The sequence below is a fragment of the Ixodes scapularis genome, unplaced genomic scaffold, assembly GCF_016920785.2.
Source record: "Ixodes scapularis isolate PalLabHiFi unplaced genomic scaffold, ASM1692078v2 PGA_scaffold0__279_contigs__length_252992795, whole genome shotgun sequence".
Classification (NCBI taxonomy): Eukaryota; Metazoa; Arthropoda; class Arachnida; order Ixodida; family Ixodidae; genus Ixodes; species Ixodes scapularis.
Genome location: NW_024609835.1, coordinates 87,424,596 through 87,452,554, shown reverse-complemented (window position 1 = coordinate 87,452,554; position 27,959 = coordinate 87,424,596). Strand labels below are relative to the sequence as shown.

The following is a 27,959-nucleotide window of genomic DNA, read 5'->3' as shown; positions in this document are numbered from 1 at the left end:
CGAGCAATCGACAAAAAAGACTGTTTGCCACGAGGCCTACGGCGAGTATAGCAGCGGAGGGGCACAGGTTTTGTTGCTTCCACGTATCCCCCAGAAATTTTGGTTTGGGCTAGTTGATTCATGGTAGGTATAATGTCTAAACGCGCAAACAGACAGGGACGATAGAAAATAACACAAACGACAGGGACTAGATGCCTTGTCCCTGTCGTTTGTGTTATTTTTTATTGTCCCCGTCTGCTTGCACTTATAAACATTATGCCCCCAGAGACGCCACCATTTTAGTTCCCGTAACCACCACAAGTGGCTGCAGATCGGCAAATAATTCATTTTTTGCTTTGCGATTACGCACCAGAATAGCAGTTTTTTGGGGAAAGGTGACGCGTTTTTGGTCACTTGGGCTTGCATAAACAATACAAGAAATGCAAACTGCCAAATATTTTAACATTAAAATCGTTGTACTATCCCATTAACAAATAAATTAAAAAAGAAAACATACAAAAACAGGGTGTGCTTGTTCCCACTTTTATGCAAGAAAAAACTGAATGCACAAGAAGACAAAAAAGAAAAAAAAGAAACCGGGTTTAGCATGCAATTTGGACCTGCAGCCAGCACCGAGCACAGAGGGTGATGATCAAAGTAAGCTAGAAAGAACGAGGAATGTTACGCGTGCCTCCCTCCCGAGGGCAGGACCCTCATCTCCGAGGAAGATCGTGGCCGTCACACAAAACTGCCGGAGGACCGCCGCTCTCCGCTTGCCTGGGACACAATCTGGAGGATGTAGAGGAAGAGGGTGACCACGTCCACATAGAGTGTGAGTGCCGCAAAGATGTGCTCCTCGGGAGAGATTGCAAACGTGTGCCCGCCTCCCATCATCAGCTGGGTGTCGAACAGAATGTACTGCAACGGAACACGGCTTTCGTTGAGAGGACAATGCCACGGGAAAACATTTTATTTTAATATTTACTATAACTGAATGAAATGTTCCGTTTATAGTGCTTGATCTCCCTTTTATATATCTGGTGTGAGCTTCCATACAGCTCGTTTTTACGTTCTGAATACAATGCACATGCAATAAAAAAAACATGTTCATGCATGCACATGGGGCTTAACAAATAAAACAATTTCAAATAAAAAAAAATTAATTAATTTTCAATTATGAGATTTTTCGTATAAAATCTAATAATACACCCTTACATTGAATTTGCTATCCATATGCCAAATGGTTACGTTGATATAAAATATTTTCAACACATTGTGAGGCAGTAACAAAGTAAAGAAGTTCAATGTTTGAATGCATTTTTCTCAGTTCCACTTTTTTTCTGCAAATTTTATACGAAAGAATCTTTTGTTCGAAGGTAAAAGTATTCTGAGACCACGATCAAGACGTTTCTGAGCTGAAATTTACTGGGGAATCGGGCTATCTACTTTATTTTGCTTTAAATTGATGTCCTTACTGAAAAAATACTATGTTTTGAAAAATTATTATAGGACAAATATGCATGTCATATTTTGAAATAATAACTCTTCCTAAAATATTTACACTCAAGTTAAAAAAAAAAATAGATAGCCCCAAGTCCCACATCTCCCACTTTATATTCTGGCAGTCAAAATGGTGCTTAATAGCTTCATTTACATATCCGATTTCTTAACGAAGAATGACAACTTCTTATGCAGCTATGTAAAGTTGTCCTAGAGAGCTGAAAGTATGCACAGTACACCTACATCTGATGTTAAATATCCCCTGGAAATTTTGTTCCGATCATTTGAGTAGTTTAGAAGTTAAATCTCTAGGCAGTGTCCCCCCCGTAAAAAGCCTAGCAAGAAAGCTAATTTGCTCATTTTAAACCACCAAGTTCAGTGAACAACAAAGATTGTGTGTGAAAGACCTCTTATTTTAAAATTGAAAATCGCAGAAGTGCAACTAAAGGCTACCAAAAGTTTCTTTAAGTTTTTATAAATATAAAAATATAGATTCTAACCAAAGCCCAGATAGCTGCATTCTATATATCCTAAAGCACATGCATGGCAAATTTGGTTGTGATAGGAGAGTATATTGAGAACTAGAATTCTCATGCACAAACTGTGAAGATGCGCAAAAATTACAAGAGAAAAATATTCAATTATTACTAGAGATTTGAAGCAACAGTCTTTCACGAGGGGAAAAATGATTCCTTGTTAATATCTTTTGTGAGAAGTTGAAGCTTCAGAAGGATGTGACAAAGAGAACACGGCTAGATCTACTTCTCAAAATAGATGTGATGGTGCGAAAGGTCACTCCGCAGAACTGCGCACACAAAAATGACTCAAATTTATGCCTTTCTAGGTCGAGGGCAGTTTTTCAAATGCATATCTGACCAATTTATGCAATCATGGTTGGTTCTTATTAATTTTTCTACATAAAATATGAAGATTAAAAGCTAATAAACACCCTAAAACCCAAAATAATGTTTTTTTGGATATATGTTGGGCAACTCCCCAACAAAAATAATGTTGGGAAGTTGCCCTCAAAAAGCAACTCCCCAACATTTCAAAAATTTCATAATGAGTAATTTCACATTAAAATTCACCAATGAAAGACACTACATCAAATGCTTCACATAAAATGTGAAAACTCCAATGGGAAAATGAGGCCCTGTTTGAGTAACTGGCGCCATTCAGCTCCATAGATTCGAGAGCCTCGTTACCTACCATTTTCCTATTGAAAATATTAAAAAAATCACTTATAACTTCTGAAATCCTGGCATCTGGTTCGGCCCACTAGCGTTACATTTGGGCGGAGAATGAACATTTATTTTTGTGGTAAATAGAACCTTGTGTAACTTTTTGTGGGACACCCTGTAAAATACCAATTTAGCTCTCTAGAAAATAAAGAAAGGTAAATTGGCACATACAAAGCTTTCTCACATGACACAAAGGTCAGCATATTCTGGACCTCTTAACTCCTTGTGCCTTGTGACAAACATTTGACTTACTGTCACTTCCTGACAACCTCTTACTGTGTAAACACTTAACATTTGGTCTGCTTTGCTTTTTCTTGGTCGTGATTGCGAGCTAGCTTCCAGAGCTTCCAGAAAATCCAATTTAGTACACAAAAGCTTTATCATGAGAAATATACTAAGTTCCTTAATGTACAGATGTTTTAACGAGCAGCACTATCAACGATTTACATCGTTTGACGTAAAAAAAAGGCAACAATTCGTAACAAAAAAGTCCCAACCGAGCAACCTAATGGAAACAGGAACCATGTGCGAGCCCATTTCTACAAAACAGTGTCATGCTTCTGAACACGCGCATGCAAGAAAAAAGGATTACTTGCACTCGTTAATTTTCAGTAGTGCGCTTAGAAATGCCACTAAAACTGACTATAAACTGCGCTGCAATAAGACTGCCAGTAAAATTGAAGTTGAACAATGCCATGGAGCTGGAAACCTGAATTGGATTGTAATTGCCAAACCCCACTGTATTCCCACAGTTGCCAGACGAAAACAAAAACTCTTCCAAAAACCAATGCATTAGCAGATAAATGCTTTGGCCCAGTTTGGCGTGATATTTTTCCTTTGGGTGCTGCAAGGTGCAGGCAAACGAGAATTTACCAAAATTGTGCAAATTGCGCAACTGGACCACCCCTGCTTCGATGCCCTCTATCTCAAGTACTACTCAATGAGGTTAATAAACTACTTTAATCTGAATAAAGTACCAATTTTAAAATGAACCACCTTATGTTTGCAAGATTGTAGGAATAGCAATCATGTATTTAAGTAAAGATCTTTGTGAAAAACATGAAAAAGCAGATGCACCCAAGCATCGGACCAAAATAAAAGACTATGTTAGAGGCTCCCAGAACCGCACAAAAAATGAGGCAGAAAAGAGCCAGAATGGGGTGTGGTGACAGGGAGAAAGAATGAATGGGGAGAGCTCAAAAGGGACCAACCGGGCCTCTTCAGTCCTTGTTGGCGTAACCAACAATCTGCAGAATCATGAGGAACAGGTTGACAATGTCAACGTAGAGGCTGAGTGCAGCGAAGATGTACTCTTCCGGAGAGACGCTGTACTTATGGTTGCCTCCAAGCATCATCTGGGTATCAAATACTAAATACTGCAAACAAAAAAAGAGAAAAAAAAAAAAAAAAATAAAGGGGGAGGGGAAGGGGAAGAACAAGTGATGGAAACATTAGTCCAGTCAACAATTCTGTTCTCCGAGTCACAAGAGAAACATTAAAATGAGGTTGCCTAGAGAGGCATCCAAACATTTCTTTCGTTCAACTCCTCGTTTGTTCGGTATGGATGGTATGGGTTTTACTCGAGTTATATGCTATATCAGACAGTAGGTAATCAATCGTTCAGTTTATCATCTGGATTATGCATAATTGACAGGAGTCATGCAATAAAAAAATTGTAACGCATAATGCTAAAGTTGTTTCTACCCCAAGAAAACAAAAGTAATGCACCGCTGCCCGAGTAGTTCTATATGGAACAGTTCATATTCAAAGGCATGGCAGCACCAGTTGCTAGCACAACATTCTAACGATGATGAAAGACCGGAAGATTGGGGACAAGCAAGAATAGCGACAGAATGCCTTGTACACCATGCGCTCATTCCTTCCTGCCCTGTGACAGCTGTGACACATCTCCTGAACCAGTCAGCCTGCGTCTAGTAACTATTTTTTGTCGTAGTCTCGGAAGAAGTAATTTGGTTGTGGGGAAAGTTCTGCACAAAGGTTGCCTTCACACGAGATGAAACAGTCAAAAACCAAGCCTGAAAAACAAGCCAATGAGGCTCGTACAGGCAACCTTCATTCGTCCACAAAATGAAACAAGAGTGAGAAAAGTTTATGTTTAGTTTGCACTTATAGTAGCGGCACCATTAGAGAGAAATGAAAGGTAGCTGTCGAGGAGGTGTAAAACAGAGTCTGCGCCAGAATCAGCAATTTATTGGTGGAGCTATTGAGACTTGGGTTTGTGCTAGGAGTCTAGTTAATACTCCAGGTAAGGGTACTTTAACTGCTAAAAACAAGAAGTCGTTGATTAGTTGAGGTGGATTTGCAGAAAAACTATAAAGGTTCCATTCCTCCTAGGAAACTTATGAAACAGTTGAAAACATGTTTTTCTGTTGGAAGTTAAGGCCCGTTCACACTCTTGTGACTGCTTGCGACCTCTTAAACCTGGGTTCCTTAAAACTTCTTAAACCAGAGAACACACTGGCGCCATCTATTGGGAAGCAGTGTAAACTCGGCGGTCCGGCATATTTTTTTTTATTTCTCGCGCAATATCCTTTCTTTTTTGGCTCGAAAAACTTTTGTCAATGTTATAAACGAGCCTTTCTATGGGTATTACGCACATTTGACCTCGGAAATCCCGCAAAACCTTCGCTTTTGTGAAATGCAGTTCTAGGGTCACCGCATAGATGGCGCCACAATGTCAGTGTGTTCAGAGTGTGTTCCCTCATTCTAGAAACATTTAAGAAGTTGTAAGAGATCTCGTCTCTCTCAGTCGTACTCGGTCGCAAGAGTGTGAACGGGCCTTTAGAATTGGAACCTTAGCTTACCACTGAGAAGAGCAGGGCACCGATGCAGGCATACACGAGGCGAACAATCTGAAACGGTAATCAACAACATATAAGTTTCCATCAACATCCATTTTTTCTCCCCATTTGAAAGCATGATGAGAATTCAAACAAACGTAAAAAGCATAAAATTACCGGAACATCTATTGGTGGATTCTTCGGGAATGAGTTGGCATGACCTAGAGCCACTAAATGAGCTGCGCTTAGAGTATCGGCACTCCGTTCCCCGACATTGTTGTGGGCGCCGCCATATTGGGGCTTGTGCAGAGCAGACGCAATTGCAGATCGTCATGAATCAAAAGTGCGACTTCCTCAGCATTTGATTCGGTGTTAGGAAGCTCATGTAATATTGCTTTTCTCTGTCGCAGACTGTTTAAACATTTGTGGAGGACGGAAAAGCGTTTCCTGGGATTTGAGATACAACTTCAGATAACTGGAAACCATGATTTTAAGCCACAATATGGCGAAGTGTCGTTACTCTGAAGCGTAGCTTATTTAGTGGCACTAGCATGACCCTTGGAAATGCCGCAGACGTCCCCCTATGGGAAACACTAACGCTGACCTCTCCAATTTTAATGTGAAAACATTAACTCTCCCATGAAGCGAATCAGTATTATCAGCTTTTGATGCTGTGCCAAATGGCACCCGAACTCCTCCATCCCATGGAGTGAAGGCTGTTTTCTGTAGCAGCCACCCCAATGGTTGGCACGCGGTGTAGTTCGAAGGAATGCCACCTTACAGAGAAGCCCTCTCCATGGTGGCACAGTGGCCCGGCTGCCGGTAAGAGGGAGTGGCCGGCTGCAGAGCCCGCCCGGGCAGACTCCAGAGAGGCCGCACGGCCGACATTAGCGCGGCGCGCAGCTTGTACGAATACGCTACGCACATATACAAATGCTTTCGCATTCTGACACGTTAGCAGTCTTAAGTGTCATTTTTTCTTCGGCTTTCTCTTTTGCTTTCTTATTTTTTGCTGCTTCTTTATGGCCTCGTTACGGGGTCAGTGTTAGCGTTTCCCAAAGGGGGACGAGTGTGGCATTTCCCAAGAGTCATGCTACCGGATTTCCCAAGAATCCACGAATGATTCTTCCTGTAATTTTCTTCAACCCTTTGTTGCATTCTGCTTGTCAAAGTATGTCGACGGTCTCGGATACTGTCATCCATGTCACTCATGAAAGAGCCCCATCCTTACCACTGGAGGAAGGAAACGCATCTAAATCACTTGTAGAGTGAACCGTATCCATCCTTTTAACTACACACACACAATACAGCCCACGCACCACTGCTACGGAAACCCAGAGCGAAGAACAACCGGCAACAGAAGTGGCAACTGAGCACGCCCGCATCCCACCACGCCGCGACACACCTGAATGACATGACGTCGTCAGAGAAGGCAAACGCTGGGGACAGATTGGACATGACGATTGCGTCATCAGAGAAGGCCAACGCTGGGGACAGATTGGACGTGACGATTGCGTCAACGTTTGGCTCACACTTGACTTGGAAGCCAAATGCTGACGCAGCACTCGTTTCAAATTTGTGTCCAGTGTTAGCCTTTTCTGATTAAGCCATCTCCTTCCTACGGCTTAGTTATCTAGGGGGTGTTGCACACTGCCTCCTCCTCTCTGGCTATGCGCCAGCTGTGCGCGTGACTTTACTGAAAACTAAATGGCTGGTTTGGCAAAGACTTGGCAGTTTTTGTCAGTGCCAGGGAGAGAGGGAGAGGTTGTCGCGTGCTCCCGTCAGCACTTCAAACCAATGGGAGCGTCGCACGCGATAAGTGACAAATAAAAGACACCACCAGGTTTTCGTCACAAAGAATGTTCTAATGCTATCGCATTAAAAGAATTTCAGCCTTTCCACTCTTGTGAAGAAAGAAGACCAGCAAAGCTTTACTATGGTGGGACGACCTCAAGGACGACTTCTTGGATGACCTCAAGGATGCCTAGAAGATGACGTCTAGAACGACATCAAGGACGACGTCTAGAACAACCTCAAGGATGACTTCTAGGACGGCCTCAAGGACGACGCCTAGGACAACCTTAAAGACAACGTTTAGGATGACCTCAAGGACGACGCCTAGGACGACCTCAGAAACGATGCCTAGGACAACTTCTAGGTCGACCTCGAGGACAACATCTAGGACGACTTCGAGAACAACCTCTAGAAGAACCTTGAGGACGACGTCTAGGATGACCCCCAGGACGACTTCTAGGATGACGCCTAGAGAAATTCAGCCTTTCCACTCTGGTGAAAACCAGAGTGGAAAGGCTCGAAAGGTTGCCGCCGTCGCTCATACATGGCAGTAGCTGTCCAGAGTTTTGCGTCGAGATTTATTTGTCCACGGACTTGAAACTGGGGAAACTAGCCCTTAACAGCTCCGCTGTAAGAAATCTTTGCAGCTTTACAACAGCTTGCATGAGGCAAACTTTTCACCAGCACGTGCGTTTAATTTTTCACATCGCACCGGCATGTTGGGAGAAGTGGCCGGCACTTGGGAACAGTTGAGCTAGCTTGCAGACTCCAGAGAGCGCCATCAGACAAGCATTTCTCGTCCAATGGCGCCCTCTGGTGTGTGCGATTGTCCCGAGGTAATTTACTTTCAAAACTGATTTTAACAGAAAAGTTGGCCACGCATGAATGTAATGTTTTGTTTTCTAGGATGCTTAGAACTTGTAGGCTGAGTTATGACCATGAATAGAGTATTGCAGAAAGTGGTTTGTGCCCCTTTAAGCAGTTGGCATTTACTCGTACTTGATGCCCAATATGGAAAGCTGAAGCAGTTTCTGTATTTGAGGAAACACTTCAATCGTCCTCATTTGACCTCCAAAATCTCGAACATCGAAATTATTTTTTAATTTGGTGCAAGGAGGTTGCAGAAAATAATTTTCAAAGTACTACTGAAAGGCCTCTTTCCCAGAGCGCGACGTCACAAAAGGAGCTTTTGGAATCTCCGCCCTTGCGCATCATCAGCGCCTAACAAAGCTCTGCACGTGCACTCTTGCTATATTTAAAAAGTGTGGAAAAAGACCTCATGGCTGGCGTCAGTGAGGGGCAATGTAACTGGTAAGCTTGCGATTGTACGCGCAGCATTCGAGCGACATGTGCTTGGTGACCGAAAGATCTTATTATGACCCCATGACTGGTCAGAGGTTTTTCATGTTTCCTAACATTTAGTTACATCTTTGGGGAAGACAAATGTGGAGTTCAGATGTACGAAATAAAATACGCTAGAATCAACCTCCGTCTCATTTTTCGAAAGAAGTGTTTCACCTTCCCTTTAAGGGAGCTGTGCAACAGTTTCAGTGCTTTGCTTAAATAATTTGGGAGTTTGTGTCTCGACCTTTCTGAAGTAAAGAACAAAAACCGATTTTGCCTGCATGTCCTAGTTTTCATTTAAAGATTGACATTTTCGACACCTGTCAACTCCTTCACCATCTTCCGAGTCACGTGCGCTGTGACGTCAATGGGGGTGGCGCGGGGTTCTGGTGAAGCTGTCTCTCTAGAGCTACCAGTGAGCAGCGAGAACTCATCCGCTCGCGACCACATGACCACCTGCTGGTGGGCGCAGCGCGAACAATATGGTGAAAGGAGGAAAGTCTCCTCCGGATCCGGCCATACTTGTCTGGCCCTGTCCCCCTCCCCCTCTGGCTTCTGGCGGCTGTTCGCGGTAGCAGATAGAGCTGACGGTTTTGTGGACCTAGGATAAATGGTGCCACTAAAACTCTATAATAAAAGTTTTGTCGTTAATACCAGGTTTTTGACGCATTCATATTTATGCTGGAACGACAAGATTTATAGAAAAGTTACCTTTTATTGAGCACGTATTCGTACAACTTGCTATCTTTCTACAAAACCCCCATTGACGTCATGCCACATATTTCTCATGGCCGCCGCTCGCGGCTGCAGGTCGAGGAATATTCTAATTTTTGCCTCGTGATTACGCGTTGGAATCACAACATTTCGAAGGAAGAAGGTGTGTTTTTTGTCCTTTGTGACAAGGTGAACAATGTCAAAAGTAGAACATGCCAATTTTTTCAACATTAAAATCGTTGCACAGGTCCTTTAAAGTGACACTGACAGGGTATTTATGCTCGCCAAGGTTTTTATTTCTACACGACATAAGAGAGCCCTGCTACCCAAAACACAATTTGTGGCTCAAAAAATAATTTTTTCCCCCCCCCAAAAATTGTTGATTGAGAACTGGCTGGTTTGAGTTGCGCTGACTATCTTCTCTGAGGTCACGTGCTGTTCTGGCACACGTACCAAATATAATCAAAGTCGTAGGTCATCAAAGGCACACACTCAATATTAAAAATATAAATAAATATAAAATCCATTTTTCGGGCTTCCCAAAAAACTGCAAATACGAAAAAGCTTCCGAAAACGCGCGAAAATCGTCTCCTAGCCTGTCCCTTCCCCCAAAAAAGAAGTAGGAAAAAAAGAAAATGTCAAAAGCTCTAGTCGCAAACAAAATTGAGCGAAGAGAAGCAATTTAGAAGAAAAAAAAGCTAAAAAAAAAAAAAGAAAAAAAAAAAACTCTGCACGCATGCAAAAAAAAACAACAAAAAAAAACCAAACAAACAAACTTTTCAGCGTGTTTTAAAGGCGAAAGTGAAGAGATGAGAAAGAAAGAGACGCTCTTGCCTTACAACAAACTCATCATGAAAGTTCGTTGTAAATGTTTTTTGCTATATCGAACTGATCGGAGCGTTTCCTGCTGTTCGTTATAAACAGGTTTGACTGTACTATGGTGGGAATGAAGAAATGGCCAGCTGCAAGTTGGCAAGCCAGAGTGGAAAGGCTGGAAAGGTTGCCGCCATCTATGAGCGGCGGCGGCAACCAGACAACCGGCAAGCCAATTGTCTCGTTGCTGCCGTTGCTCATAGATGGCGGTAGCTGTCTGGACTGTTGTGGTGACACGAATTTGCTGGCGGACACGATCCTGGGGAAACGAGCCCTTAAAGGGGCATCGACACATCAAAATCTTTTTTTTTTTCTTTTTATTATCCGAAACGACTGAAAACGATGCCGGGACATTACCCTAAAAATTAGAAACTTGGGAATTCAGTATTTGTGAAGTAAAAAAAAAATTTCCAAATGCCGAATTTGAAGTTCCCGCACGATCCGCGCCAGTGCACCGACGTCAAATTTTGCGGTCTCCTGCGAGTCGACTTTCTCTCGGACCTCCGCTCCACGCTACAAAGCGCCGTTGCCACCGCGACCCGAAGCACCGGCGGACCGGAAAAAAAACGGTTTCTTCCTCCGACTCACCGATCATCCTCTGCTCAAGCGCTGAAGTTTTCCGAAGAAGGATACAAATCCAGGAAGCGACATCACACCGGACTCAGATTTTTGGTATTTCAAAAAGAGGGGCCGTAGTGCGTTTGCAATTGCGTTAAAAAACATGTTTTATGAATGCCAATATTAAATGTTATAGAAATGTCGCCTACAAAGCTTCTAAATTTCATGATTTTTGACGTCATCGACCAAAAGAAGCGAGGAGGTGAGAAGCGATAGAGAAAAACGCCAAAAATAAAAAGGCGCGCAAAATAATATATTTTCGTGATGTTTTTTTTTTTTTCTTGTTTATGGCTAGAACTTGCATCATTTTTGACAATAAAAAAACAATGACCTTTGGGGTGTCAGTGCCCCTTTAACAGCTCCGCTGCAAAAAAGTTGCACAGAGTACTGGGTATCAGTGCCCCTTTAAATGTAAGTACTTGAGAGTTGGGCAGATTCCAATCCACTCCGAAGTCCAGCACTTTGCCTGAGAGTTATCATGGTGGCTGTTGAGTATAATGTGCTGAATTGGTTGACTAACGTCATTGAGGTCTAGGTTGGGTGGAAAGCACTCACATCTGATCTGATGATGATGAGTGCAAATCCAAAGCACATGAACACCAGAGCGCAGACAAACAGGATGCCAGACATGGTGGTGAAGTCCCACTTGAAGGAGAGAAAGAGCAGAGTACCAGATTTATTGACCTTGTTTTCGGGATTGGATGTCTTTGCTACACTATACTTTGTGATTGGTTAGAAAAACAGGACAAACTCTTCCCACAAAGCCCTCCACTTTTTCCACTTTAGAGCAGTGAACCCTGGAGAGGAGAAAACCATCAATCACGGTGAACATGAAAGCTTTGTGAGACGGACTTGCCCTGCTTTTCTTAACTCGCAACAGACTACGTAGACCCATTTCATGTTTACAAACACAAGCAGTCTCTTGCCTTCCAAGAGACTTGCGGTCACTCCCATTTTAGCAGGCCTTCCGAGCCTATAGATATCACAATTCCTAGGACAACCAGCTTCTATAGAAAGCACGGAGTTGGGCAATTAGCGAAGTCTTTATGCCATGCTCTTTAACACATAAGAAGGGATCTATTGTCTCACAAATTCAAATTTAGGAGTTTTACATGCCAAACCAACGAAGGGCATCTGGCACGCCCCAGCGGAGGGCTAAGAATTAATTTGGACCACCTGGGAATCTTTTGACATGTAACCGAAATCTCAGTTACACGGCACCTTCTTTGCAATAGGCCTCTGTCAGAATGTGGGCACCTCGGCCCGGTTTCGACGCCGCCACCCGGCCGGTGTATTGCCTTGAAGCCACCGAGGCGACCAAGGTCGTCTTAAGGGAGTATTAAACATTCTGATTAATTTATTTCTAACCGGCCCTGTAGCTAACCAGCAGAAGAAGGGGTCCTAAAATATTTCACAAAAGCTGCAAGAAGCAGTGTTAGGGTGGGAACTAGTTGTCCTCTCATTTCATCAAAGGTCTGCGGGACACAGAATGCAACGGCACCTTTTTTAGCCGCTTTTATGAGCATCTGTGTTTTATGATCGGTCTATAAACAACTCGCTCTTTTTGTGGTTACCCAGTTGATGCAAAGTTCATGAATAAAAAATATTATTGAAAAATCCCCCCCAGGGAACCCTTGCCTCGAAAATATTGTTTAATCATTCCAAAAAGGGGCATTTGGAATACATATAAACCCGCGAATATGCCATTGTTCACAGCAACTGATTTAGTTCGGGATGGTTCACATGGCAACGTTTGCATAGTCACCGACAGCCCAAGAGACGCAGGGAATGGATTACCCTGTTTCTGCTTCTTGCTTTGTTCTACGGCATCCTTAAAGGCTAACGTGGCAATCTCCTTGCCTGCGGCGTGATGGTAGGATGCTCGGGATTTGCCTCAACCTGCCTTTCTTATGCTATCGGCGCCCACAGTTGAGCGATGCTTTTAAGTCTCACTATTACAAAAAAAGGCAATGAGAGAGGAATAGACTTACTTTTGTTTGGAACGCAAACAGGGTCAAACCAAGACAAACGACCTGAAAGCATAAAATTATTCGGACGGTGGAAAAGAAATTACCAGGACTGGGCAGCGGCGGAGATACACATATCTTGGATAGCACCTCTAGACACAGGCGACAACTTGTACAAGGCCTGTACAGACCTTGTACAGGGTATCGCTTGCCAGAATAACATGCGTTGGAGTATCGGTATTGAAAATACACTTTTAAAACATCTCCATTCTGAAAATACTTTATACTTACAGACAAGGGCAAATACATGTGTTTCTAGGAGGGGGGGGGGGGTCAGCATATCGGAAGTCTGAGAAAACCTCCCACCCCCCTTCCCCCTCCTCTTTTCCCTGCCTAAATTTTTAGACAAGCAGAACTCAAGCGAGAAAACCCCCCTCTAAACCCGCCACTGCTGAAAGAAATACACGTCTAAATTTGAAGCTGCATTTTCTCTTTGATTCATTCCGGGGTCCATTTGGAACACTGGCTTTCTTTACATTGCGAGTCGTAAATACAAGTTGACCGAGACTCTCTGGAACCTTGGAACACATGTCGTGAGGAGTGAGAAAGAGGATGCCATTTGTGAAAGTGCCAAAAAGATACAATTTGTCCAGCCCCGAAAGTTAGTAATGTAAAAAGGAAATTTATTAATCTCGAAACAGGTCAATATGACTGATGAACTGTGAAGGTATTGTCTTTACAGGGGCTGTGTGCAGACGCCTCCGCTTATGGGATGCAGCAGCAACACCCGAGGGACCATGGCCACACCGAACATTTTGAGGACATATTGAGTCCCACTCATCAAAGGACAGCTTTGTTTAGCGAGACAAGAAGTCAAGCTTGGGAAAGCAATGCCCTCCAAAAAGAATAACGGAAGGATATGAAAAAACTCACGGTACATATTGCTGCGGCAATCATCACTTCTTCGACTCTGTAGAAGCTGAAAACAAAGAACACAAAATGTCTAACGTTTTCTTTCTCTCCTTAAAAGGAAGCGTAACCAAGACAGGCACTGGTGGGGTTACTATTCTTTCTCATGATCCAAGATTTCACTACAGACTCCAACGAAGTGGGGACGGCAGGGAGGAGCTTAGGTTATCCTGCCTCCAGTGCAAACTTTATACCTTGGACAACACTTCAACGTCTCGTGCACCTCGCACACGCGCATCCAGGGTGCTGCAGAAAGCTAAGAATGCATACTGGAGGCCTGGCGTTCAAAAGAGATACCCCGTTGTCATCGCGTCGTCAGTGGCTGCAGTGGACAGTGTGTTGTAGCAGTCAGACGTCCAATTCAGATCACCGGATTTGCTTTCTGTTCTTGTTTGGTTCCAGTTAAAAAAACGTGAAACGGCGGTCCAGAAGTGCGAACCAACTTGGGAGAAAAACTTTTTTGCTTGCAAATCACATCATTCTACATTTAGCTTTTCAGTTTACATGCTACACTAACTGTACAGTAATGAATGTGGACAAAATAAAATCACACAGTCTTAAAAGGGGCCGTACAACAACGTGGGATATGAATGTTTCTCGCTTTACATGAGCTTACCAGCGCTAGTGAGACTAAAGTGCGCCCGCACGCCGCGTTACTGATCCAGAAGCTTCTTTGTCACCACATAATTTTGAGGATAAAAGTGCATGTTTCCTTTCAGTCCCTCCTTCGCAAAACCTAATGACGAAGTTGTGGGCGTCGCATTGTTGGCGTTGTCGACAAAGCAATCCCCAGGACTTCGTCATCCAGCTTTGCAATCGGTGCGGTGGCGACACTTAAACGCGGCTCATTTAGCGGACACGAGCCATGTGCGAGCGTATGATTTGGGCTCATGACAATCAATGCCTCAACATGCATTCGGGTAACTGCTAGTGCCCAACTGCTGCGAAAGAAAAGCACCGCAATGCAGATGCTTCATCACGGAAGCTGGCGGGGCACCGCACCTGCGCAGTGGGGGAGCGTGGTGTCACCGCCAGAGCGCCGTGTGTGAGGACTACACACGGGACATATACCCATCTGATGACGAGGACACTGTTGCCACAGAAGATGACATCACTACCGACCTACCGCTAGAAATTGAGGATCTCATAGCGTGAAATAAACTCCCTTTGAATTACAGCTACGTCTACGTCATGCTACCCACCACATGCAACCTCGGTCAACCTCATCGCTCTGCAGCATGAGGGTCCAAAAATTTGAGGACTGAACAAACACACACACCGAATACCGGCAGAAAAAACTTGAATATATGTAAAAACATCACTCGAATACATTTCACCTCTGGGACTATAATGCTTTTGAATTTCTACACCTGAGCAGTCTTAAGTGTCTCTGGTGCGTTTTTTTTTTTTTTTTGTAACTGTCATTAGAGAGAGAAAAAACAAAAAAAAAACAAAAGTCTATTTATACGTTATAAATGCAAAGGAATACAGTCGCCGACCGTTTTTTCGGACTCCGATATTTTGGACTTGTTCAATATTTCGGACCTAAAGGCGGAACCGTGACTTACCCCATAGCAATAGTGTATATTCACGACCAATGTTTCGGACAGCTTGATGTCCGAAAGTTCGATTATTCGGACAAAATCGTCGCAAGCGATCAGCGAAAAACACCATCGAGAAGCGGCCATTTTGAATTCTATGTTGGCTGCAAATGGACTGGCTTGGTTTGGCAGCGCTTCCTGGGTACTCCTGAGTCCTACCACTAGGTGACGCTATGCTAGCCCCTTTTTTTTTTTTTGCCATTTGCACGTCATCATCATCATCATTATGATCATTTTGCTTTGTTTTTCGTTCCTTCGTGTTGCCAGTCGCCATTTTGCGCTCGTGGATTTGCACCTCTGATCTTGTTCGGAAAACGCTGGCTTGAAAGTCATGGCCCCATATGTTGTTCTGCCGCCGTGATCTGTAGTTAACCCATTCGCTGCCGAAGACGGCGATCCGCCGTCCGCGGGAGAAAGGTCCAAAGTGAAATAAGACGGCGAATCGCCGTCCCCCGCAAAACAGTTTGTTTCCAAAATATATTGATAGATGGCGACACTTTACAGGCTGTAGGTGTTTTGATTAGTACTTTTGACACCAGATGGTACCACGTACGTGATTATTTTATGAATATTTAGAAGTGAAAAGGAAGAAGTTTGCGGTTCTTTTTCTTTGTATGAAAACATGGCGTCGCGGAAGAGGAGGTGTCTCACCAGCGAGGAAATTCTTGAGCTGGTGTTTGAGAGTGATGAAGATGACGACTGCGACGACCCGGAATTCACCATGGACATCCAAAGCAGTGATTCGGACAGTGACAACGATGCTGAGGCTTCGGACTCAGAAGAACCACTTGATTCTTCGGTGCCCGTCGCGCCACCACCATCGAAAGCCCCAAGGCTCGATGCCTGGCAATGGGAGGACGACGACAGTGCCGACAAAGTCGCAAAGATCCCTTTCGCCGGAACACCAGGTGTAAAGAGAACTGTTCAGATAGCCGTAGGGGACAGTCCTACAGCCCTCTCAATGTTCAATGCTTTGATAGGCGAAGACTTTTGGCAGATGCTTGCACGTTACATGAATGCCTATGCACTTGAGAAGCAGGCCTCCTCTCCGGACCCTTCATGGTTTCCCACAACTCCAGGTGAGATGAAGGCGTACTTTGCCCTTTGTATTCTCATGGGCCAAGTGAAAAAAAAGCAGCATTCAAGCCTACTGGTCTCAGAGAAGCGTGATTAGCACGCCCTTCTTCGCGTCCGTGATGCCCAGGCAGCGGTTTTGGGCGCTCACACGATACCTTCACCTGTGCGACAACAGCCTGCCAGTTGATGACGACAAACTTCGAAAGCTGCATCCAGTCCTGGACTATGTTTTGAAGGTGTTTGGCGAGTCGTATTCTCCAGGAGAGGGACTGGCGGTAGACGAGAGCCTCATGAAGTTTCGTGGTCGTCTATCCTACATTCAATTCAATCCGTCAAAGCGCGCGCGCGCTTTGGAATCAAATTTTACAAGCTGTGCGAGTCGTCAAGCGGATACTGCCTGAACTTTTCTATTTACACCGGCAAAAGTGAGAGGACCCCGGCAACAGCTGGAATGCTATGCAGCGAGGCTGTTGTAATCGACCTTGTGGGAGACCGTCTTGGGAATGGTCACACCATCTATACAGACAACTGGTACTCGTCCCCGCTACTCTTTCTCCACATCAAGGAAGCGGGGTCTAACGCTGTCAGGACAGTTCGCCTGCATCGAAAGAACATGCCGCAAGAGCTGAAAAAAATCAAGCTTCAAAAGGGTGACTGTCGCAGCCTCTTTTCCCTTGGACTGATGGCTGTAACATGGCAGGACAAGAAGCCCATAACCTTGCTTTCAACCTCCCATGACGCAACAAACCTGACAGACACAGGAAAACAGAGAAAAGACAACCAGCCAATCCTCAAACCCCAGGTTGTGCTTGATTACAACAGAGGTATGGGAGGCGTCGACCGTGAGGATCAGCAGCTGGCTTCGTTTCCCATTATGCGGAGATAAGCCAAGGGGTACAAAAAGATCTTCTTCTACGTCATGGATATAGCTGTCTACAACAGCTATATACTTTGTGGAAAGATCACAGGCAAGAAGTCTAGCTACACGGACTGGAAAGTCGACCTCGCCGAGCAGATTGTGGAGGAGACGGTGTTGCCCGGGTACAAGCGACGGGGAAAGCCATCCGTGAGTGCCTTGCCGATGCGCCTAGAGGGATGCGAATGGGCGCATTTCCCTCGCCAGATCCCAGCCAACGCTACGACACCAAACCCATCTAGGCGGTGCCACGTCTGCAAGGTCCAGGGCAAAAGAAGTGAGAGCCGCTGGGAGTGCGAAAAATGTGAAGTCGCACTTCACATGCCCGTGTGCTTTAAGCTATTTCACACTCGAAAGTCTTTTTAAGTGCATTCCGTTTGCCTGTGATGCAGGATTGAAATAAAACAAAAGTTATCCTCCTGTGACGTTTTGTGCGGAAGTTATTAAACTTTTTCCTCGGTGCCACAGCACAGGTACAGTGAAAACGGGGCGCGGAATACCACGCGGGAAGGGGCCGCATCATGGCGGAAGCGAAGGGGTTAAGAAGCGCAGAAAGTACTCGACCATAACGCTAAAAAAGAAGACAACGATTCTCAAGCTAACAGAAAGTTGCCGAACGGAAACGGAGGCGTAACCTAAAACAAGGCACGCAGGCGTAACCTGAAACAAGGCACTATTTACGGCTTTTTTAAGCCCACTTGCAAGTAATAAAGGCAAGTTTTTCAATCTGCTGATTTTTCGGACTGCTCTATTATTCGAACGTTTTTTCGGTCCCAGCGAAGTCCGAATAATTGGTCGGCGACTGTAATTCCAAGCAGTATTTATTGAAAGTCCGAAAATTGTTGAATCTCCCTTTTAAATATGCCTATATTCACTGTAACAAAAGATTTTAGTGCACGTGTGAGAGTACACAAAGTATGGTGGAAGAATGCATATAAGTTCTTTCCTCATGGATGTAGTAATCACCATGTACTAATCGAGGGACAACCCTATGTTACTTCAATGAACTGGAAACCAGGGTGCCAAAATGAACCCAAACTGAACATCGAAGCAAAACCGGTATTTTTGACCGAACCGGAACTAAACCGGAACCGAAAATGTGATATTGAACCCGAACCGGGACGAAACCATAACTTCATGTGGCAGTTACTGGCTCATCGGAAAACAGTTCAGCGCATTATAATGTGAGCTACGCATCTTTTCGTGGGTGGCGGCGCGAAGTCAAAAAAACTTTCAGCCTTTCCACTCTGGTGAAGATGGAAGACAAGCAAAGCTGTACTATGGTGGGATTGAAGTATTTATAAAAACTATTCAGCCGGCGTGGCATCCTGTCGTCGCCGGGCCTTGCGCTTGCGCTTCGCTTCCGTGGCACTATCGTCGTCCGTGGCGTTGACCCGCAAATGCTGGTCACATCGCCGCTTCTGTTCTCAGCGGCATTCCAGGCAAGCAATCTGCTCTTCTTTCACAAGAGATTCCGAACCACTCGACGCATTGGAACTCGAGGCAATAGCGGCTTCGTGGCGTTTGCGCAGCCATTTGCGCTGCTGTGCACGTTGCCGCTCCTTGCGCTCCCACTCTTCTTCCTCCAAACGAACAATACGTGTGGCCGACCCATCGTGAGTCCAAAGGGCAACTGATAAGAGTGCTAGTGCGATCTCGATGTCACGGGACACAGGACACACACGATTGGTAGGTGAGACAATGACGTTTTCGACTCCTTGTCGTACGCGAATGAAGGTGACAGTGAACTGGCTAGAGTTTTGTGTCGACACGCCACTTGTCTGCGGACACGATAGTGGGGAGACTAGGCCTTAACAGCTTTGCTATAAAATTTGTGACGGTGACGTCAGCGGTACTGCATTAATTGCAGAAACGAGGGTGACGTGGAGACAGTATGATAATGATAAAAGGAATAAATAAACTTCATGCCTGCGTGCAGCACAACTTGGCGTCGGCGCAGAGGCGCAGTCTTTTTTACTCTGTTTCCCCAATTACTATGGACCACAGCAAATGCTACGAGCCATGGGAGTCAATCCAATACAGTGCGATTGTCACGCATTGAGGTAGGAAGCTTCTGGAGGCGACATGACGCCACCACAGGTGAAACTGGAAGTGTGAAGAGAAACGCCCCCAACGATGACCAAAGCCAAGAAACGCTATTGGACAAAAAAGAGCTGACTTGGCATCAACAGCTGTTCTGGTCATCCTCGGGCGTGGAGGTAGGAAGCTTCTGGAGGCGACATGACCCCACCAGAGGTGAAGCCAGAAGTGTGGAGGGACACACTCCCAATGATGATCAAAACCAAGAGATGCTACTGGACGAAAAGGAGAGCTGACTTGGCACCAACAGCTGTTTTGGTCATGCTTAGGGTATCCCAAGGGTGACTGAAACAGCTGTTAAGTCAGCTCTCCTTTTCATCCAATAATCTCTTGGTTTTGGTCATCGTTGGGGGTGTGTCCCTCCACACTTCTGGCTTCACCTCTGGGCCCGTTTGCTCGAAGCCGGTTAACTTTAACCGCGGTTAAAAGTTAACTTCCCTTCCCTACTAGGTACCTACAAGTACCTAGCCAAGTTTGGCGAGGGCTGGATGAGCGATAGCTTCGTGTTTTATTATGGGGTGGTAGCTGGTGTCACCTACTGGCTGTAGCGAATATACGTGGCTTCCGTGGAAAGGTTCCTGAACTATGGGGGGACCCAAAAAATGCACGCTGCCTGGTTTTTCCGACGCAGCGTGGCATACATTTGAGCTTAAGAAACATTTTGATTGCTCGTGGTACAAATAATCGGCAAGGTAAAACTAAATTAAGCCTTGTTTGGAAATTTTCTAAATATTTGGCTGTATGAAGTGAAGAAAAGCCTCGTTGAAATTTTCTTCCGAGTTCCAAAGAGGACGACGAAGTTGAGTCCTAGAAACGATGAGAAAGAAGCGAGCAGTGAAAGGCGGGCCGTACACCGGCAGCATGGTTGGCCAGCATGTAAGAAATGTATATAACACCGCCATAAATTGAAAAACCTGTAACTCGGCTCCACTGAAAATTGACCGATTAATAAATTACCCAAGAACGCTGGAAGTGTAATTCTACGATCCGCGCGCGCTGGCCTTCCACTTATAAAAGATTTGAAGTAAATAATCATAATAAATCTTTGACGAACACGAGTGCACGGCAAAGTTTGTTTTAGGCTTTTTGCTTCAGAACAGTTATTACTGCAGACGCCAGCAGGTGCAGTGCGTGTAACTACACTCGTAGCATGCATCTCGGTGCTTTTGAAATTTAGCAAAAGGTCTATGGGAACGCTCTCTGCTTTTGTGTATTATCAATACCCGGCCGATTGAGTCAAGGCAATCCACTTTCCAAAGACGTTGCCATGCCGACAATTATCGCGTTCATTTAGGCTTAGGAATGGCCAGAGTCGAAAGCCTATCTAAAAAATGCGGCGAGGTCATTGCTCATGTTTTGCGTTTTAAGTGAGGTAAGGCAACGCAAAAACCTCCTGCACCATTCATTGCTGACTAACCAACCGCTACTGCAGCTACTACGACATATTAGTTCCAAAGCGAGCGGCGCTCACTCACCGGGGCACCGCCATGTTTCCCCGCCGTCCTTACTTTGCCGGTCACGTGACCCAAAATTCCCCCTCGTAGGGAAATCCGGTTAACCTCGGTTAGTTAACCAGCTTCGAGCAAACGGGCCCTGGTGGCCTCATGTTGCCTCCAAAAGCTTCCTACCTCCACGCCAGAGGGTGACAAAAACAGCTGTTTGCGCCAAGTCAGCTCTCCCTTTCGTCCAATAGCGTTTCTCGGTTTTGGTCATTGTTGGGGGTGTGTCCCTCCGCAATTCTGGCTTCACCTCTGCTGACCAGAAGTATATCTACTTACTGGTTCCCTTGAGCTACTACTTTCGTGGCGTGAAACTAACAACGTGAACTAAACTCTTGTGGCACATAAAATACCAGCATGGCCGCAAATGACATTACAGGCAAGCTACATATAGGCAATAGGGCGTACACTCCACGAATATTACTACTAGGCGAGATTGTCACGTCTTGGTGCCTCCAAGCAGAAATGCTAGCAACTACAGTATCTTTGACCATGCAGAAACCCTTGACTTCACGAGTGCGATACATATTGCACTTCCGGCTGGCCGAATTTGAGCCGAAAGGTAGAGAGCTCGCAGCCATGTCATTTAGCTTTTGTACCCCTTTAACTGAAACTCGTGACGGTGAAACCACTTAGTGAAACCACACAGATTTGCAAAAATGTGTGCAAGAATAGTCGCCATTCAAATTTGCAAGTATTGAATCTGAGATGTATTGGTATATTTCCTGCCGCGCGCGTCTCCAAGCATGCGCGCCCGTGGTTATCGTGTTTGGTTCCCACACAAAGGGCCGAGGTTAAATGCCTGGTAGCGAATGCAACTTTTTGTTATTTCTGTAAACGTCGCATTCTGGTAAATTTGAGAACCCTATTGATTGTTCAAGGTTTGAATGCTCTGTGCGTCAAACAATCTATGCCGATCGTTCCAGAAGCCCCCGCACATACATACGGGGCTCCATATGGTTAGCCAGAGTCAGTCTTGCCCCAGCGCTCGATCCTGCTGTTTCGCCGACATCGACCCCCACGATGCTCTATTGTTACCTTCCGTTTCCTTTTTAGTTTGGCACAAGTTTGCCCCATTAAGCATTTCGTTTCTCCAGTTTTTTGCCACCTCATCATTTGTCATTCGTGACATATATATAGCAAATTAATGCTCTTTTACATCGCCGACATCCTACATGTTATAACTAGCATTTCATGTTTTCAGAGTTCATTTTTCGTCGAAAATTCGGGGTGTATCTGAATTTAATTTCGTTAGATTCCCAAGTTTTTGAAATTTTTAGTTTATTTTACTGTGTTCCCAAGTTTTAAAAATTAAAAAATGTAATAAGAGAAGTTTGGGTGCCATGACCCGTTGTCCTGAAGGAATCTCGATGTGCCAAAAAGGCAAACCCCTTTTGTCAGTAGTTCGAGATTTCAAAGACAACTGAAGTTGCATCTCCTCAAGACCACTAACCTTATTGCTCTTATAAAGTTTATTTGTAAAACAGTGCCTTGTTTTGCTTTTCATTTTGCCTTCGTGACCTCGAAATGGAGTTTTTCGGATAAATCGGAATTGACAAAAAATTTACTGGCGAGTGTTTTTAAAATTTATTCGAAAACACAGAACCCTACCATAAAGTTCCGAAAGAACGCCCACCCAAAATGAAGAGATAAATGTTGAAAAAAATTCAGTGGGCTATTTTTTGGGGATGCCACAGCAAAACTTTATCAAAAATGAATAATAAACACCGGGGCACCAGCTACAAACCACATGACGCGGGAACAGATACTCCAGATCGCGGACACCACAAATTAGCGTTTCACTAGCCAATAAACATGCAGGAATTCGGTACGAACTCCTGCGTCACAAGAAAGGATACTGCAGGTTGCATATGCAGCGGATTTGCATTTTACCGTGCGAAGGACCTACGGAAACCCGCCGAGAACTCGCATCTCACAGGAACGAATATTTCAAATTGGGGATGCAGCAGATTTAAGTTTTATGAAGCAATAAACACGCGGGAACCTGCTACAAATTTGCCTGTCACAGAAACCGATATCGCGCACGCAGACTGCGGACAAAAAGGCAAGTATCTGCTACCAAGTCATGTCACCGGAGCGAATACTGCGGATCGTGGATGCAGCAGAATCACATTTCACAATGCAATATACACGCAGGACCAACTTGCGCATTACTGAAATCGATATTGCGCTTGCAGGTCGCAGACAAAAACGTGGGAACCTGCTACAAACTCTCATGCCACAGGAGTGGAAGCCGCAGATCGAGACACAGCAGATTCACATTTCACGATGCAATATACACGCGGGAACAACTCGCGTGTTACGGGAGCCAATATCACGCCGGCTTATACTGGACAAAAACGCGGAAACCCGCTATGAACTTGCTTATCAAACGTACCGGTATAGCAGATTGCACGGCAAAGGAGATTCCCGTCGGACGTTGTGTGACGTCCGACAGGAATCCGGCGGGGGGGGGGGGGGGTACAATGTTTTAGAATTTTTATGTTACAGATATTTAGCCAGAAAAATGTGATGGGCGATCTCTCAGCGGAGGGCATTCTCTTAGAACTTTATGGTAGTTATAACACTCAATGCATGTTGGTGACAGGCTGTAAGAAAACATAACGTCGTCTTTATACAGTCATTAAACGCTTCTGTTCTAGCAGCATTATAGTATATAATTTGAGCTGTCCCTAACAATGAGACCAAGGTGCACATATATACCCAGCTCATCCCCAAAAATGTTAATTGATATATATGGGACGCCAGTCCACCTCACTTTCTGGTGGCCAGAGGCGCCTCGCTAAGTAGCGAAAGCTACCCTCTCATGCTCCCTTTCCCTTATTATGTCTGACCAAGTGACGTCAGTGCAAGCTATGTATACAGTGGGGTGTCCGTATTAACGGGCTATGACTGCAGTCGAACATATGCAACTGGGGAACGCAACGGACAGCAGTTGTTAGCAAGTTGCTGCGTCCTTCATTTCTGACAAGTACAACTGTAGATCCTACCAGTGCCACTCCTTGTCTACATCCCCCCATGCAACTGCCAAATAGTGTTCTCACGAACAAGAAAAATGAGGAGAGGAAAGCAACACGAGGACGGCTTCTGTAAAGCTAGGCGATTGATGCCATGGCCCAACCTACTCCTTCGAAACCTCATGCTAGCACGGATCCTCAAGGAGCCGACTTCATTCAAAATAAAATATTACCGGTGAAAGATTGCAACCCCTGTCGATTTCAAGTATATATATATATAATTACAGCGGAGCTGTTAAGGACTAGTTTCCCCAGCATTGTGTCCGGTACTAAACAAATGTCGACACCCCTGGTCGACACAACACTCTGGTTGCCGCCGTCTCTCATAGATGGTGGTAGCTGTCCAGAGTACTATGTTTGCCGGTTGTCTGCTTGTCGCCGTCGTTCATAGATTGCAGCAACCTTTCCAGCCTCGGCAACCAGACAACTGTTTGCTGCCTTAGCTCATAGATCGAGGCAACATTTCTTCGGAAAAATAAGAGCGGGAACGGAACGAGCGGCGATGTGCGCAGCAGCGCGAATGGTTCTGCAATCGCCGCAAAGTCGCTATCGCCTAAAGTTCCACTGCGTTGAGCGCTTCAGATTCCCTTGCGACAGAGCAGATCACTTGCCTGGAAAGCCACTGCCGAGAACAGAAGCTACAGAAGGAAGATCAGCGGAGCGCTGCTCTTCCTTCTTAACCAGAGTGGAAGAACTGAAAGATTTTCTTGCCAAGTGTCCTTCAAACAACCGATGAGCCAGCCATTCTAATTGTCTTTGCATTACTTGCGAAATACTATCCTAACAGAGTTCATATCAATGCTACCAGGCAAAGGCTAAGGCCAAGCACTGTCAGGGTGGTCTTGGGCTGGACAGCAGTTACATTAAATGTAATTTGCTATTTGTATCATTCCAAATATATAATGAGCCTCGGGAAAAACACTAGAAATAGAAGAGAATTGCAAAACTTACCTGGAGACAGTGCCAAGAAGAACAGATTCACAAACCGTCTGAAAAAGAAGGTTTTTCTTAACAATGCTGTGGAGCTCAGTTGACTACCGCATGACTTAAAATGCACTGCAAGTAAACAATTTTTTAAACATAGACTGTAGCTGCCTCATTTGGTTGTTTGTTAGAAAGAACACCAAGAAAGCACCCACCCAAATCACTATACAATTATGACACAATTTGTGGACTGGTGCCCACTTTAGCTAAATTTACTACTAGTATATTTTATGTGCTCTGGCTGATTCTAAAGTTCATATGGGAGGAACAAATCATTAGCAGACAATAAATAGATGTACTAATGCATAAGATTGTTGAGCTTCAAACTAAATTACAAATAGCACTAAGACCAGGACAGACGAAGAAGTGGACAGGACAGGCGCTAACTGATGGTTTTATATACGAGAAAGAAGAAGGTGAAGGAAGAGGTTGGTGTTGAAAAAAGAAGGAATCCCGTTCACATGTGGGAAAATGTATATAGGACAGACTAGACACGGCATAAATACACGACTGAGAGAACATGCTCTAACTTTGAAATTAACACCTTCTGGACATATAGATATGTATGTGCAAGATTGCACCTGCACGCCTTTACTTTAGGACACAAAAGTGATCAGACGTTTTCAAGACAAGAGGATAAGAGAAATATTTGAAGCTAAGACCATACAAGCCAATGGAAGGAAATTGTCTCAAAACCATTTTTGGCGTTGACTGAGAAAGAGTTTCAGTACTTGAACCATTATACATGATAATCTTCATAATTGTAAACTGTACAAAACACAGCGATAACTTTTTTTTTTTTATTCTTATTTTTGTATTTCACGGTTTAGAGGTCATTTTTTATCCCTACAAAAAATAATATTGTATATAGTTCAAATTCATTACCTTTGTTTAATTTTTAATATTTTTGTTTTGGTCAACTGTGCTTTAGTTCTATTAGTCTAACAAGCTCCTTTCATAGAACACCCCGACTAGAAATAGAATTATTTCTTCTCCTTTTTTCAACACCAACCACTTCCTTCACCTAGTTCTTTCTCATTGTATATAAAACAGTCAGTTGTGAGTTGGCGCCTGTCCTGTCCACTTTTTCGTCTCTCCTTGTCTTAGCGCTGCTTTTAATTTAGTATATATAACCAACTGGCCTGCCAGAATATTTTGATATTGAACTTCAAGCAAGAAACTTCAACAAAACACAGATATTTATAACATAACAGATATCCATCCCTTAAAGGATGCTCATTCATATTTCAATAGTGAAAGAACTCTTGATATTATAAGATTATATAAAACATATTTCCAATGCAACTAATTAGTATAAAAATATTTAAGAAAAAGGGACTCACAAATAACATCAGCAAGATGAGGTTGACAGGAAACGAACGCCGAACGCTTTCACAGCAGGCCAACACAATCATCAACACAAAAGTGATCACCCTGGGATAAAATGAAAATTGTTGCCATTACAATACAATCTCACCTAGTAAACCTAAAAATGAGCATTAGCATTTTTAGAGCTCGAGGACGTTTGAAGGAAAGATGTAATCAGAGCTTCGTACAGCTTCAAGAAGGCGAAAGGGCAATGTTCTATGCAAATATTTCAATCAATATATTAAAGTTGAAGCTTTAAAGAATACATGGATCAACATTATTTTTTCTGGGGTCTATTTCTGGCTGAGGAAAAATTTTGGAGAGAACAAGTGGAAGTTGTTATTTCTCAACAAGAATTTTATCAATGAAATGTAAAAGAACAATGGACTAAGATGCACACATTTCAGGGACCTAAAGAGTGCTGTCATAGATGTTAAGTTCCTTCTGAAAATGATGGTAAATACAACTTTCTTTTATCACTTTTTTTCAGAACACACCTTATTATCCTTCTTCCTCACACACATTTTGCAAACAATGGTCAAGCTAAAGGTAGGCCAAAGCTAAGTGCCATAAGACCAAGACACCATAAGGTCTCCACAGGCTTTACATTGGGATGAGACAACCAATGGCTCGGACAAGAAAAGCATGTCTATTAATCAGACATTCAAAGAGTATGTCATGTGTACCAATAGAACGGCAGGTCACTTTTCCTCAATACAGAAATTGTGAGGAAGACATCCGTCCCATCATAAATCGTCGGAGTAATTTGAACTACAGTCAACTCTCAGTAATTTAAATTAATTGTAGGAATCTCGCATTTAATTCATTTAACCCATTTATTGCGTTTCACGTGCATCACGCTGCTATAAATTGCCTCGTGATATGCAGACGGAGAGCGTACTACCAAAGATGAATTGTCGTTTTCATGTTTTCCTATTGAAATATTTTAGTTGATAGTCAGCACTTGTCCCGTGTGTTTCTTCTTTGTCCCTGTCTGTTTTTCATGCTGTTTCCTATGATGAATTCCCACCAACTCGCCCAACTATCCACTCTTCTAAGTAATTGAAAGCCACATTATTAAAATATTCGGTTTGCAAGGGAGCGGTCTCGGCGGTCGTACATACAAGTCCCTGGGAAAAGTTGTGGCAGCGATAACAGTGTGGCCGCGCGGCACGCATGGCCAACAAAACTCAGCTCTAAGAACTACCCAACCCTCACAGATGTTCCGTCATCAGAAAATACTTATCTCAACCAAAATGTCGTGGTCTGTGGTCTGCTTTCGGACAACAAAATTGTGCGAGTGGTTGGGCCTAGGAATCGTCATGTCACTTTCCATGCAAAGTGCTGCTGAGGTGGAAACTGCACACAGAACTTTTGTATTGGTGAAGAAAACGCTGCAGGTGCCCAAGAAAGGTTCGCAATATGCAGAACATAGTAGTTACTAAGGCATGTCTCCATCACCGGAGGCAAGCAAAAGTCAACAAGTTCTCCTGAGTGAGTACAGAGCACAGGCTGTCCCAAGCGGACTTTCCGCTGTAGAACAAGCTGGAAAAATCGGCGCCAGCATATGGAAGGT

The 27,959-nt window shown here is 44.2% G+C and overlaps 1 protein-coding gene across 1 annotated transcript in view; it reads right to left on the bottom strand.

The window, feature by feature from the left end:
• Window positions 1–551: 551 nt before the first annotated feature.
• Window positions 552–27,959, bottom strand: part of LOC8053265 (protein lifeguard 1) — a 35,802-nt gene continuing 8,394 nt past the window's right edge. The window contains 8 exon segments of the mRNA XM_029966639.4: window positions 552–897; window positions 3,932–4,096; window positions 5,546–5,593; window positions 11,420–11,509; window positions 12,856–12,897; window positions 13,765–13,810; window positions 24,983–25,020; window positions 26,359–26,449. Coding sequence (XP_029822499.3) covers window positions 718–897; window positions 3,932–4,096; window positions 5,546–5,593; window positions 11,420–11,509; window positions 12,856–12,897; window positions 13,765–13,810; window positions 24,983–25,020; window positions 26,359–26,449 — 700 coding nt within the window. The 3' untranslated portion in view covers window positions 552–717.